Source organism: Sturnira hondurensis, unplaced genomic scaffold (genome assembly GCF_014824575.4).
Source record: "Sturnira hondurensis isolate 20B ecotype Veracruz unplaced genomic scaffold, ASM1482457v3 Scaffold0025370, whole genome shotgun sequence".
In the NCBI taxonomy this organism is placed as follows: Eukaryota; Metazoa; Chordata; class Mammalia; order Chiroptera; family Phyllostomidae; genus Sturnira; species Sturnira hondurensis.
The window spans coordinates 10,652,309-10,667,443 of record NW_028098001.1 but is presented as its reverse complement, the minus strand read 5'-3'; the positions used below and the strand labels follow the sequence as shown (position 1 = coordinate 10,667,443).

Here is a 15,135-nt window from a genome sequence, read left to right as displayed (position 1 = left end):
CTTGATTAGTAAACTCAGCTATTTATAGTCCTTGGAAGAAACAAGTTACCAAAAACAGGGGAAAAATGAAAGATGGTACCTTTAAGAAATGAACAAAAAAAAAGAAGATAGGTTCCTAACCACAAGGAGCAAATGAAAGGAAATAATTGCTTCAGAATATTAATACTATCACTGCAAATTGGTTTTAATATAAGTAATTAATCAACTTTTGTCATTTTTGTGCCACATTATGAACATTCTATGTGAGGTCCATCCTTCACAGTTCTACTTCAAGTTTAAAAGCCTGAGGCTTTTAAAACTTGCCTTCTGACATTACCAAGGCCCTTTTTATAGACTAATTAACATGCCAAGAATTTCAAACCAACAAAAGATACAGTGGTACGATTTTTCAGTTTTCAAGAACTTTTTCCATGCACGCTTCAATGCCCTGTTACACTTCAGCCCTTTCTGCTCAAATAATGCCCAGCATGCTGGAGTGACCGGCTGTAACCTTCACCCAGAGTGCCATCCCTCCTAGGACCAGTGATGAGGGGGATAATGACATCATATTATGTAAGTTTCCCAATATAAAACCTCTCCGTGTAAAGCCTGTTTGGTGGAATTAACAGGAAAAGACAAATCTTGCTGAGACCAAATTCAATATTTAAGCAAAGGGCCATGACGCTGGATTGGAAGAAATGGAACAGGTCTTTGTATGCATCCTAAGTCCCCAGCAAGAACAAATGCTGCTAGTCACACTGTCCACACAAGGGTTTGGGGACCCAGAACTCTTAGTTCTGACTTCAAAATATCACTGCTACTAAAATGCTACCTTTTCTATTAAAGCTTAAGTTCCAATATATCAATACCAAGAAACCTACACTCACGAGCTGTAACTTCTGTTCAAAGGGATGTTTACAAACAATAGGATTTCCTGTTTATTGAACCTAACTTAGCAGCAGGACAGAGTCTCACCTAGAAGTAAAAATTTTAACCCAATTAGTGAATTTTGACCACATATACTACTAACTATGTCTGGGAAAAGAGGCTCCCACACTTGTCCTCTGAGAGCTAATGCTGTCTGAGAGCCAACACCTCATCCCACCAGTGTGGAAACCGAACTGGGGGCCTCACAGCCAATCAGAGCAGCAGAAGGGTTGAAGACCGTATTAATCAGAGAAAGTGAAGCTAACCACCAGCTCTTTCTCCTTTGCTTCTCAAAGCATCTGTTACCACTTCTTTGCCCAGAGACAGTCTTCCCTCCCTCACCTTTGGTGGTCCATCTCCTCCATTGAGTTCTCCTATGCTCCCCTGAAGTGCACACTCAGGGCCTCACACTGCTTCACAGCCAACCACTAAATTAGTGCACCCTGGGCCTTTGTGGTTTTCCCAGGCAAATCCTCCAAGGCCACCTGTGTCAAATGGAAAGTTCTGTACAAATAAATTCTAAAGTCCTTCCTTCCTGCACAATAACCTCACAGAGATTTCTCTTTTCATAAACAGGGAAACATAAACCTTTCTGCAACCACTGGTGAAGTATTCTTGCCTTAGTGAACAAAACTTTTTTCTTTTTCTTTTTCTTTCCTCTTCACATGTTACAATGCACATGTTGATCGTGTCTCTCCATCTCACAACTGAGTTGAGCCTCTGGCTAGATAATACACTAAGGCTCTGAAACCCTCCCATTTGGACAAAGGATCCTTTCATTCTGTTCAGTTTTGTTCTCCATAAACTACCAACCCAAGGACAATGCAAATTAGTTTAGAATGTGGGCAGTTGTACTCCTCCTTCTATGTTTTCTGGAAATCCTATTGTACTATATGTGGTATCATCTGTTCAACAACCCAACATAATTTTTTCACAAGGCCATTTATTCATTAAGGCAAGAATCCCCCAAGTGTGATCATCTTCACCGCATTACTCACAAATTAATTAAACTTTGAATGAAAAATAAAATTTCAGTGTTAACATACATTTTAACATGAAATGGGTTGAAATTCTTCTTCAAGAGACTAATTTAAGCCCTGGCCAACGTGGCTTAGTTAGTTGGGTGTCGTCCCGCAAAGCAAAAGGTCACAGGTCCAATTCCTGGTCAGAGCGTGTGCCTGGATTGCAGGGTCAGTCCCAGGTTGGGGTCGTGGCACATAAGTGAGGCAACCAATCAATGTTCCTCTCTCTCTTTAATGTTTCTCTCCCTCTCTTTCTCCCTTCCTTTCCTTCTCTCTAAAAATAAATAAAAATTCAAAAGATTAAAAAAAGAGACTAACTTAAAAATGAATGGTGCGAACATGAACAAGTAGTATTTGAAATGAGAAAACACATAATGAATAATTATGGGAAAATAGGTTGAACCTCATTAATAATCAGTTTCTGATTATTTTGTTCTTGGATATGAGAACAAAACATAAATGTTTTTGCTTATCTAACTAGAAAAAGTTTTTTTTTCAATTGTATGCTCGGTGTCAGTATTACCTAGAATGTGGGGAAAACTGCTAGTCTAAATACATTACTGGTGGGAGTAGATTGCTGAAAATAATCTCCCAAATATAAAGTTGGAAATTTGTATGAACAGTGGAAGCCTCACCTGATCTCTGACCCAGAGGCCTCTACTCCCAGGTCCCAAGCCCACTGAACTTGACTCCTATCTCCAGATGGCGGAATGGTTGTCATTGTGGTTTGGGCCATTCTCTGCAGCCACCACTCCGGCCCAAGGTGGAGGAAAAAAACATATCTGAGAGTCACATGCCTCTGAATATCCCTGACCACAATCCCTGTCCACGTGTGCACATACAGTGTGAAGAAAGCAAAACAACGGCATCAAAACTGCATCAATACAATTTGATTGATAGATTGTTGTATCCACCTCACAGAAGCAACGGCCCCTACACAAACGGCTGGGATGCTGAGACCGGTGATGCCACATACAGACCAAGAGGATTTCCAGAAACATAGAAGGAGCAATTCAACTGCCCACATTCTAAATTAATTGGCCTTGTCCTTGGGTTGGTAACTTATGGAAGAAAAAACTGAACAAAATTAAAGGACCCTTTGTGCAAACATAAGAGCTGCAGAGCCTTAGTCTGTGATCTAACCACATGCTCAATCTAGATGTGAGATGAACAGACATGAACAACATGTACATCAAAACAAGCAAAGAGGGAGAGAAAAGTTTTTACTAAGGCAACTATACTTCACCCAAATCACCGAAAACATTGGTGAATTTTCCTGAAAATGTGTAAGAAAATCAGCTTACCATGCTCCATGGAAGGAACTTAAGATTTTGATTAGAACTGAGTTGAGGGAAAGGGTTTTCAGGAACTACTATAAAGGACACATGGACAAAACCAGGAAGGGGATGAAAGCGGGGGAGGAAGGTGGGTTTGGCTGGGGTGGGGGGGAAGTGATGGGGGAGTAAGTGGAGACAACTGTAATTGAACAATAAAATAATTTTTAAAAAATAACAAAAAAATTGCATTGAAACTATAGATCAATGGGAGAATTGATCTATACAATACTGAATCTTCTTACCCATGAGCAATTTATCTGCTACCCGGACCTTCATTTAGTGTCCTATGTATAGTGTTCACTGTACATGTCATTTTATAGTTTCCCCTAGAGATCTCACATGTCTTTTAGTTGATATATTCCTGAATACTTGATATTTCTGATACTTTCCAGGTATTTGCTACTGGTGTAAGGAAATACAGTTAAGTTTTAGCTCCATCCACCTCGTTTAACTCTTCTATCATTTCTTTTTTTATTTTTATATTAAATCATTTTTTATTTTTCAATTACAGCTGATACAAAGTATTCAGTAAGATGAAAAATTTACAATTCAGATTTATGTGTACACACACACACACACACACCCCTATTATTTTCTCTATAGCTGATCTGGCCTTGCTCATGAAGGCCATCTATTGAGTTGCTGGGAAGGAACAAATTGCTTGGTGCCACCCAATAATCTCTAATAACTTAAAATGTGTCCATAAGGAATTTATACTTGACATATAACTCAGGAAAGTGAAGAGTCTTTCAGAGCTCTTTCCTCCTCCATTACAAAATGACATCTGGGTCTGGGGACAACGGAGGATGCCTCAGATAACCCTGTGGCCTCAGTTGTAAAGGAACACCTGGCCCCCTGCCCATGTATTTCAAGTATGAATTGGTTGCAGAGGCTGCTGTGGTGAAGCTGGTCTGGTTTTACTTTCTTTCGCATTCTGTTTTTTTCTTCACTCTGAGCTAAGCCAAAGGCCCCAGCCCTAGCATCCATGAATTTTGCCCCACAGAGTCAGCCTTACCTTGGCCCTCATTAGCATGTCATTTCTCATGTCTGGCCATGTTTTCCACTAGTCCCTTGTTCAAGGGTCACTTCACACCATTATTCATTCAATTCACCTTGATATGGGAGTTCTCTTGGATGACTCTTCAGCCAGACTCTTGGCTACTCTGAGATCCCACCCACACACAAGGGAACCAGGAGACTCAATAAACCTAAACACCAAAGCCTCCCTCTACTGGAATGGCAGGGTTTGCTTTGATGCAGGTGTCTAGTGTGATACTGAGCAGGTAGTTGTGTTCAGACTTTTTAGTAAACAGAAATGAAGAAAACATATATTTTTAAAGTAAAGCTATATTATGATTAGGTACTGGTCATTCCACTTCAAGTCTGATCCATATGTTTGTATTTAATCTCACTAGTCTGATAAATATATTTCTTTCTCCTGCACCAAAAATCTCATTTCTCAATAACACTATACTATCTATACAATGTAGGCACATCAGACCCAGAATAAAAATACAAAGTCACCAGCAACAATATAATTATTGAAAAGTTTTTTTTTCATTTTAAGTTCTTTTTGTCCTTTGAATATAGTCTTCTATGGTATATAATGAAATTACTGAGTTTTATCATTACTTGAATTAGTTTCTGTCCATTATGCCAAAAACTCCAAAAACAGGTTCTTTTGATTTCAATTTTTGAGAATGCTTTCCTAATATTTTCTTTTATAATTATGTGAAATATTTACATGGTTCCAAATCCAATTCTACAAACTAAAGTTTAATAAAAGAAGTCCAGTTTTCCCCCCTTTACCTCCACTCTGTTTCTTGCCAGCTTGCCTTCTTTTTTAGCTGTTTATCTTCCCATTTTTAATATGTTCATACCCTAAAAACATTCTTAAACAAAAGGGAGCATACTATTTTGTTTGTACCTTAGACTGAACATTTTAAATACTCTTGTACTTAGCATTTTGGGTCAGGAAGTCCCTTCACAGATTACATAGTCAAACCCCTAATCCTAAAGGGGAAACCGAAGACTTACGTTAAATTACTTGCCAAAGGCACCCAGCTAACTGCTGGAGCCAGGACGCCAATTCCTGTCTCTCAGCTCTCTTCCTTGTGTACTTCATTTTCAATGAGTAGTTACAGACAAGCATAGTGATTTCTACATAAATTGACAAATCATCACGAGAAAAATTTCTTAAAGAAATGAACACCTAGACTCAACCAGAGGATTCATTTTCTCCTCTTGTTTTTTATGTGGCTCAGCTCAAATACTGACCCTTTAGTAAACATAAGAGGACCATTCACCCTATCTTTTTCTTAGAACCACCAGTGCCTTCCAAAAATGAGACTGCCAAATGCTGTATGCTTTAGCAGCTGGAACATCGAAGCCCCTGCACCCTTTCTTCTGCTTTTTCTCATCAAAAATGTATTATCATGATTTCCCTACTTAGCCCTAGCATTCCCCACCTAATAGCCTAAAGAGGAATTTGCATTCCTGTCCTGCATTACTTGATAGCCCCTGCAAGAAGGGATTAAGCAAACCGTGGAGCCCAGTGATGAGTTCTGTACTGCCAGAAAACAGTCTCTGGGTCTTTGCTAGCTGAGAGCACAGGTTGGTGAACACTGCCACCTGTTTTCTGCTGCCTATAAACTATGAATTTTTTTTTACATTTTTAAATGTGAGAAATAGAAATATTTGTTGAAACACAGCTGTGTTTATTCATTTATGCATCATCCATGGCTGCTTTTACTCTAAAACAGAACTGAGAGGTTGCAACAGAGGCCAACCGACCTGCCTAAAGTTGCAAACACTTGGCCAACCCAGGCCCTGCTTTACAGGATTCCTCTTCCTGTCCCTTTTATTACTTTGTGACCTATACACAATCATTTCTCTTTGCCAACTCACTCTGAGGATCAGTCTCTTCCATACAACAACTTCTTTTTAAAAAGACTGATATTAAAAAATTCTGCAGAACCCACGTGAAAGTTTTAAGAGCTTTATTTAGTTCAACTAAATGTCATATGTCCATATTTCTCATTTTTACCTGTTATAACATCATCCATTGTTATATCAGTATACTTTTATGGATTCAGCAAATATTAATTGAGCACTTAATATGTGCTCATTGTGTATCTAAGGACTCCAGCTTTCCTTATTCTGCCCTGGAATGCATTGCTTCAGAACTCTTGTTACCACCTGTCAGGAGACCACAACTCCAGAACTGGCTCCCCACTGCTCCCCCCCTCCAACCACAGACAGGGCCTGAATAGACCACCCACAGCTAACTCCATACCAATCCTATTTATGACTTTCAAGGCCCATAGCTGGCTGCGGATTTACCATTCTTCGTGAAAACTGAAAGAAAATGTTTCTTTTCATGTTACACCGATTCTTGTTATACCCAGATCGAAACTGCCTAGACCCTAGCATCATAACTTCTAGTATTATAGTCCTTAACTAAAATCCATTTCCACAAAGGCGTGTCTGTCTGATTGACAATGATGATTGGGTCAAATATGTTTCCTGGATTAAACAGTCCTCTCTACATCTTTCTTTCTTTTTTAATTTTTAAAAATCTTTGTTGTATTTTTTTATATTATCTGTTAGTCTCTTTATATGGCCCTCCCCAAGTAACCACCAGGCTGTTGTCCATGTCCCTGTGTCCTTTTTCCTTTTTGCTCAATCCCTCCACCCCTTAAATTCCTCTCTCCCACTAGCTATCATCCTGTTCCCTATCAATGAGTCTGTCCCCGTTTCCTTGTTAGTTCAGTTTGTTCATTAGATTCCACATGTGAGTGAAATCATATGGTATTTGTCTGACTGGCTTATCTCACTTAGCATAATGTTCTCCAGGTCCATCCACACAAGTGCAAAGGGTAAAATTTTCTTCTTTTTTACGCTGAATAGAATTCCACTGTGTAAATATGCCATAGTTGCTTTATCCACTAATCTATTAATGGACACTTGGGCTGCTTCCATATCCTGGTGATTATAAATAACACTGTTATGAACATAGGGGTGCTTATATTCTTTCAAATTAGTGTTTTGGGCTCCTTCAGATATAGTCCCAGAAGTTGGCTCACTGGGTCACAAGGCAGACCCAATTTTAATTTTTTGAGGTATCTTCATATTGCTTTCTACCGTGACTACACCAGTCTGCATTCCCACGAACAGTGCAAAGGGTTCTCCACATCCTCACCAGCACTTGTTGTTTGTACTTTATTGATGATAGCCATTCTGACAGGTGTGAGGTGATAATCACATTGTGGTCTTAATTTGCATTTCTCTGATGCTCAGTGACATTGACACATGTCTATTCATGTCTTTGTCCACTTTTTAATTGAGTTCTTTTTGGTGTTGGTGTTGAGTTTTATAAGTACTTTGTAAATTTTGGATACTAACCCTTTATCAAATGTATCAGAAAATATGTTCTTCCATTACGTGGGCTGTCTTTTTATTTTGTTGTTGATTTCCTTTGCTGTGAAAAAAAAAATTTAGTTTAATGTAGTCCCATTTGTTTACTTTTTCTTCTATTTCCCTTGCCTGGGGAAATGTATCCAATAAAAAATTTCTACAAGCAATGTCTGAGACTTTGCTGACTATGTTTTCTTCTAGGATTTTTACGGTTTCTGGTACAACATATAAGTCTCTGATTCATTTTGAATTTATTCTTGTTTATAGTGTAAGGAGGTAATCTAGTTTAATTTTTCTGCATGAATCTGTCCAATTTTCCCAATGTCATTTATTGAATAAACTATCTTTAGCCCATTGCATGTGTGTATTTCCTTTGTCGAGTATTAATTGACTAGAACGGTATGGGTTTCTTTCTGGGCCCTCTACTATCTTCCATTGATCTGTGTGTCTGTTTTTATGCCAGTACCATGAGTTTTGATTTCTATGGCCTTATAGTTCAGTTTGATATTAGGTAATGTGATTCCTCCAACTTTGTTCTTTCTCAGGATTGTTGTTGCTATGCAAGGCCTTTAATGGTTTTACATAAATTTTTGAAATATTTGTTCTAGTTCTGTGAAATATGTCGATGGGATCTTGATAGGAATTGCATTGAATCTATAGATTGCTTTGGGTAGTATGGACATTTTAATGATGTTAATTATTCCTATCCATGAACATGGTATGTGCTTCCACTTATTTGTGTCTTCTTCAATTTCTTTCTTCAGAGTCTTATAATTTTCTGAGTACAGATCTTTTACATCCTTGGTTAGGCTTATTACTAGATATTTTATTCTTTTTGAAGCATTGTGAACGGGATTGTTTTCATAATTTCCCTGTTTGTTTTTGGCACATAAAAATGCAACTGATTTCTGGATATTAATTTTGTACCTTGCTCCTTTGCTGAATTCACTTATCAGTTCTAGTAGTTTTTTGGTGGAATCTTTGGGGTGGCTTTATGTACAGAATTAATTTCATCTGTGAATAAAGGCAGCTTAACTACTTCCTTTCCAATGCAAACACCTTTTATTTCTTCTTCATGTCTCATTGCTGTGGCTACCACTTCCAGTACTATGTTGAATAAGAGAGGTGAAAGTGAACATCCTGTCTCATTCCCAATATTAAGGGGAACGCTTGTAGTTTTTACCCATTGAGTATGATGGTGGCAGTGAGCTTGTCATACATGGTCTTTATTATGTCTAGGTATGCTCCCTCTGTTACTACTTTGCTGAGAGTTTTGATCATAAATGGGTGCTGAATTTTATCAAGTGATGTTTCTGAACCTATGATATGATCATGTAGATTTTATCCTTTATTTAATCTATATGATGAACCACATTTATTAATTTGCGAATGTCATACCAATCTTGCATTCCCATAATAAATTCCACTTGATCAAAGTGTGTGAACTTTTTGATGCATTGCTATATTCAGTTTGCTAATATGTTATCAAGGATCTTAGTGTCTATGTTCATCAGGAATATTGACCTATAATTTCTTTCTTTGCTGGGTAATGACTCAGTACAGGGATCCTGATGGCTATCCTTCAGTTCTCTCCCCAGAGCCACCAATTCCAGACTCTCTTCAAGTGTCTCTAGTTCACTCTGTCCTCCCTCTTCTGTATCCCAGGGTATGTGACTGCAAATGAAATTTTGTGCCTTGGCCCTTTAAAAGGCTCTCTCAGTCTCTAGCCTTTTCTCTCTGGCAGACAGAAACCCTACTGCTTTTCACAGCTGGATATTACCTGGTTTCTCTCTGGCTCTGATGCCATATAGGCTTAAGAGCCCATCTATAATATTGTTTAGATCCCACACTTCTCAGGGGAACCCCCTGCTGCTAAATTATATCTATGGATCTTCAGCTGCTCCCCCCAGGGAGCCCAGCCAACCCTCTCATGTGTCTGTACTCCCTACCAGTCTTATTGTGGTGAAATTGTTTCTTCTGTTGTCCTTGGTTATAAGGCTTCTCTCCAAACTATTTTTCAATTGGTTACTCAGGATGCTTTCTCTACAATGTTGTTGCAATTCCAGATTGGTTCTGGGGGGAGGTCATTGTAGCTTCCACACACTGCCCCACCATCTTGGATCTCCACCTTCTGGGGTTTTAGACTCCCTTCTGTGATCTGGCTTCAGTGGAACCTTTCTTCAGTCTACTAGATATGCTTTAATAATTTTAAATCTCAAAGGCAAGAAACTAGATTGCTTTACCTATGTAAATTTAGAGATAATTGTGAAATACTTCTTAATCCTACCCATCAACAGAATATAAATCTTAAGGCACCTATAAGCCACAATATTCCCCAAGAACAGGTAGGGCTTTGCCCAACCAAGATGATTTATTTGTTCAGGGAGAAGAATGGAAGAATGGTCTACCCCAAAGTTCTATATTAATTTTTGTTCTAAAGGTAAAATTTTTAAAAACATTTTACTTTTATTTATTTACTTTTAGAGAGCTGGAAAGGAAGAGAGAAAGAGAGGGAGAGAATCATCAATGTGTGGTTGCCTCTCACGTGTCCCCTAATGGGGTCCTGGACCACAACTCAGGCATGTGCCCTGACTGGGAATCAAACCAGTGACCCTTTAGTTCTCAGATTGGCACTCAATCCACTGAGACACACCAGCTAGAGCAAGGCAAAACTTTTTACAGTCTCTAAAAGGGTAGGTCTTCATTAAAAAATCTTAAAGTCTATTTTCCCTGGATGCCATACTTTACAGTTAAGTTTTCACTGATACTTAACAAGTAGTTAATTATTAGAAGACTAATAACAGACTAAGCTGTTTTAAAAGAGTTTTAATAGAAAAAGTATAAGACATTAGAAAAAGCAAAGATATATTTTACTTAACATAAATCTCTGTGTAGAAGCACAATTCAATTGAGTCTGATGACAATTTTCAGTTTCTTCTCAATAAGAACCTTGCATAGATCCTTAACTATACAAAGGACCTCAAACTTTAACATGTAAAGATTTGCCTGGGGAATTTGTTTAAAAATACAGATTTCTGATCCTGACCATCAGAGATTCCAATTCATTAGGTTCACAATGTGACTTAGTAATGAGTTTTTTAAACATCCCCCAAAACACAGATACATACACACACACAAATGCACAAACACCATCTACACCTGCACTAGCACTGCCACTTACACACACTGGGAGGTTCTGACACAGAAAGAAGAGGACCAGTCTTTCGGAACACAGTAATCAAGAGGGTTGCCTTTTTAATCTCCCCACTGTTCACCTCACTCTATGCATGCCTCCAACCTTCCCCGACACAAGAAAGACAAGCTCATACTAAAAGCACTTTCTTTTCTTTAGATGGTTCTGGCCCGGCTCACTGACAGTTTTATAATTAGAAGAAAGAGCCTAGTTATTCAAGCAGAAGAGCCGGAGAGCAATTTTCAGTCTCCTAGGTCCAGTGTACTGATGTGGGAACTCGGCATACTGATCTCGTAAACGTAGCATCACTGCTCTGCAGCTGTACCCTTGGGTTCCCAAGCAAATAGGAAAACAAATAGATAGCCAGAGCCTTGCCCCCACAGGATTCGGGATCCATAGAAAAACACAAATGGTCTGAGGCAGCGCTGTCCAATATGCGAGTCACTTTCTATGACAATGTTCTGTCTGCCTTGTGCAATATGGTCGTCACTAGCTACAGTGAGTTCGTGCGATGCAGTCAATATAGACTGAATTTTCAATTCTATTTAATTCTAATCAATTTAAGTTTACATGTTCGTATGGGCTAGTGACTACTTTATTGGGCAGCTCATATCTAAGGTCATTCAGTCATAGATTTCATATATAAATAAAGATGATAATACAGGTTCTGATGATAGATCCACTGTTTTTAAATTTGTTTACTTCCTTTGGAAGTTCACTCAGAGTCAAAAGTGTTTCTTGGTCATTTTTAACTTCCTCAGAGCAACCACATCTCACAAGTTTTCATCTATTGTATGCTCAACAATTATCTAGAGCAATCATTCTCTACCTCAGGCACGTACGCAGTTTAAGAAGTCCAACAGACCTAAACAAAAAATACCTTGCACTGAATTAATCTTCTAATTCCTCTCCCAGGCAATCGCTTTCACTTCTACCAGTTTTTTTCTATCATTTACCTCCTTGTTTGTAAGTAATAATGTATATAACTATCTCTTAATTCATAATATTATATATACTTATTGACGTCCTACTAAGGTAGGTGGGGTTTCTAGCTCTTTCATAATGCCCATTTGCTACTTCATATGCCTAACAGTTATACTACAGTTTTTAGTTAAATCCCTACTTAAGATTTTCATTATTATAGTTTTGTAAAATCTAAGTATATAAATATCATTCACTGCTGAGCCACGACTATGTACTATGTACTATGATGTACTATGATGTACTATAATGTACTATGATTATATTTCTTCTTTTGTGCTGTTTTCCCCTGGAATTAAGTGCTTCCTCTCCTTCCTCCCCCTCTACCCCCTTCTCATCCTCTTCCTTCTTCCTCCTCCTCCTCCTGTGCTTGCCTTTATTTTAAACTAGGCTACATTTCATACACCCTCCAACAACTCCGTCAATGCAATTTTCTCAATGGTCAAACCTGGCAGAGGAACCAGGAACCACCTTCCCGGAGCTCTCCATCTTCCTGTTTCAGTCCAGTCCGTCTGTTCTCCAGGCTGGACGCTCTGCTAGAGCCCTGGAAATTACCCCTGCTTCTCTCCTGGATCACATTTCATAAAATTCTGTCTACTCTTCACTTAGTGGATCAAGCCCTTCAGAAATTGGTGGGGGAAACATTGCACGGTAGTTAATTTTTTTGTATGGATTCATAGGTCTGAAACAACTATCCTCTCCTCACATTTAAATAATTTAACTGGGTCAAGAAGTGTCAGAGTTTGGGGGTGGGGCACAGATATGAATCTGTAAATATGGAGGGAATACTTTTCTCCCAGAATTTTGAAGATTTTATTCCTGATTGCAGTGTTGTTGCAAGAGCTGATACCACCCTGATTCATAATCCTTTATATGTGTGTTTTTTTTTCTTTATAGAAGCTTTTTAGAGTTATAGCTTTATCCCTATTATTCTGAAAGTTCACAAAAATGTCCTCAATGTGAATTTACATTTTTTTTATTCATTGTGCTTTCTATGTGATGGACTCTTATTCTAGAGATCCATATCCAATAAAATTTTTTATTATTACTTTAAAAATGTCCTCTTCAGCATTTTGTTTTTATGAAATTCCTATTTGTTAGATTACTGGACCTCCTAGATTAAGCCTCTTATTGTCTTAGCTTTTCTCCCTTACTATCTATTTATTATTGTTTCTTGTCTATGTTTTAAGTGAGGATAGAAAATTATTCTCTTCTAATTAGAAAAAGCCTGTCATATTTATATTTATTCATATTCTCACCTAAATGATTTCCTTCTGTAGATGCCTAACACACAGGGAGTCAGAAGGCTATGTAGTTTTCTTTCTCCCTTCAACAATTTGGGTTTCATATATTATCCCTGTTTGATAAGAAAGCGAGACACTGAGACAACATATAAAGCCAAAGGGTTGGAGGAGATAATGTCAAGAGAAGAGTAGATGCTTTCAACCCCAGTTTGCTTTCTGGAGCACCAGAGGAAAATGATGAAGAAATAAAAACATTAGGATTTAGTGAGACTGAGTCTAAACTTTACCAAGTTATTTATTCTTCACGATATTTTTGATGGGCTATTGTAGGAACAAAAGAGTGCGTGTCTTCCTCTGGGTAAGCAGGAGCCTATTTGACACCAACAGCTCTCACCCCCGCCCACCACCACCTTCTTTCTAATTGTATCAAGTCCACATCTCTTCATTTGGCTGCCATTCTCACCTGAACCCCCTTCCAGTCTTCCTTTGCCTGAGAAAGTGCCCAAGCTGGGAGTCCAGTGGAGAGGCAGAACTGTCTCCCACTGTCCAGGCTAAGACTGTAAGTTCTCACATTCCCAAGACAACCTTGCAGGTAGGGCACTGGCCAGCGTCGGACCAAACCAGACGCACCTGCTCCTGCTAGCAACGTTCAGCAGCAAGGATCATCGCCGAGAGGGGAAGTCTGCTTCAGCAGTGGCAGCTGTGACAGTGAGATCCGGTTCCCAGGAGACAGCAGTACCAGCAGCGTGCAGAGCTCTGGGCCAGCAGGGTCCACTTAGGCAACCTATGAGCAGCACCTCACCTTCCTCCTATGGCACCAAGGTCCTCAAGGACACAGAGCCTGATCCAGATCCTCCCAACTTCTGGTGATTCTCTTTGTGAACCATTATCCTTCTAATAAATTCCCTTTCTGCTCAAATCAGCTGGAACTAAGACTGACTGATACGTGCAGGCTTCATATTTTGACAGTTGAAATAACTATGCAAATAAAAAGAAATAAAAGTGCAAATCTTGATCTAGGAAATGACAACTAATACTATAGACAGGGAGGTATACCTGTCTATATTAACACTATACATAGGTCAGTATTTCCTTTGGTATCCACAGGCTTTGTATTAGTTTGAACAATATAAGTGTGTGCTTTTAGAGTGCAACTCAAAAAACAAAAAAACAAAAAAACGCTGCCAGTATTTCTCTCATCCTGCAGCTTTTAGGGACCTGACTCAGGGTTCTTGTGGGCTCCACTCGAAGCTGGGACACCTGAGACAGAAAAGAAGCAAGTCAGCTAGCCTGCCTCCTCTCCCTAACCGCCTAGATGCGTTCCCCAAACCCAGCCTGTCCAAGACCCTCCTGCAGCTCTGCACATGCCCATCCCAGTGCATATGTAGACGAGAGTGAGGAGAGAGCAAGGGGAGAGCGCGAACGCGAGGAGGTAGCTAATATCTGTGGGAGTCATATTTGGGTACTTTTAATTAAGCAAAGCTAATGAGGGTCAGTGTCCTTATTAAAAAAAGAGAGAGAGAGAGAGAAAATCAGTATCCAGGTGGTGGCTTAGGTATCTCTACTATAAATAAAGGGAGTGTAAGCTTCAGGAAATCAGAAGTAAATTCCTGAGAGAATTTGATTTTCTATTTAGAATTTAAATAGCCCCTTAAAAATAAGAAACAGGCAAAGGAGAATTATTTCAATAATAAACAAATAGGTATGTTATATAAATAAGTCCAAATAAAATGTTGAGGATTAACTTAGTACAATGCAACAAATACTCTCAAAGGCCAAGACATGTGGATGATATGACATCAGCAGCTGAAGATTAGAGATAAACAGGGCTCTGGGCCCACCCTTACCCCAAGTTAACTACCCGAGTGACAGTAGAGAAGTGGAAGATATATGTGAAAACAAGAAGACATACAAGCATGATAAAAGGCAGAATGTTATAAGCCAAAGGAGATATCAGAAAAATATTTTTCATTTGTTTTCCAATGTCTCTATTTTCCATTCCCAACCAAACATGCCCGCCTACAGCTCTCCACACA

At 38.9% G+C, this 15,135-nt stretch overlaps 1 protein-coding gene across 1 annotated transcript in view; it reads left to right on the top strand.

The window, feature by feature from the left end:
• Positions 1-13,969, top strand: part of LOC118982304 (uncharacterized) — a 43,956-nt gene extending 29,987 nt beyond the window's left edge. The window contains 1 exon segment of the mRNA XM_037039345.1: positions 13,692-13,969. Coding sequence (XP_036895240.1) covers positions 13,692-13,969 — 278 coding nt within the window.
• Positions 13,970-15,135: the final 1,166 nt, after the last annotated feature.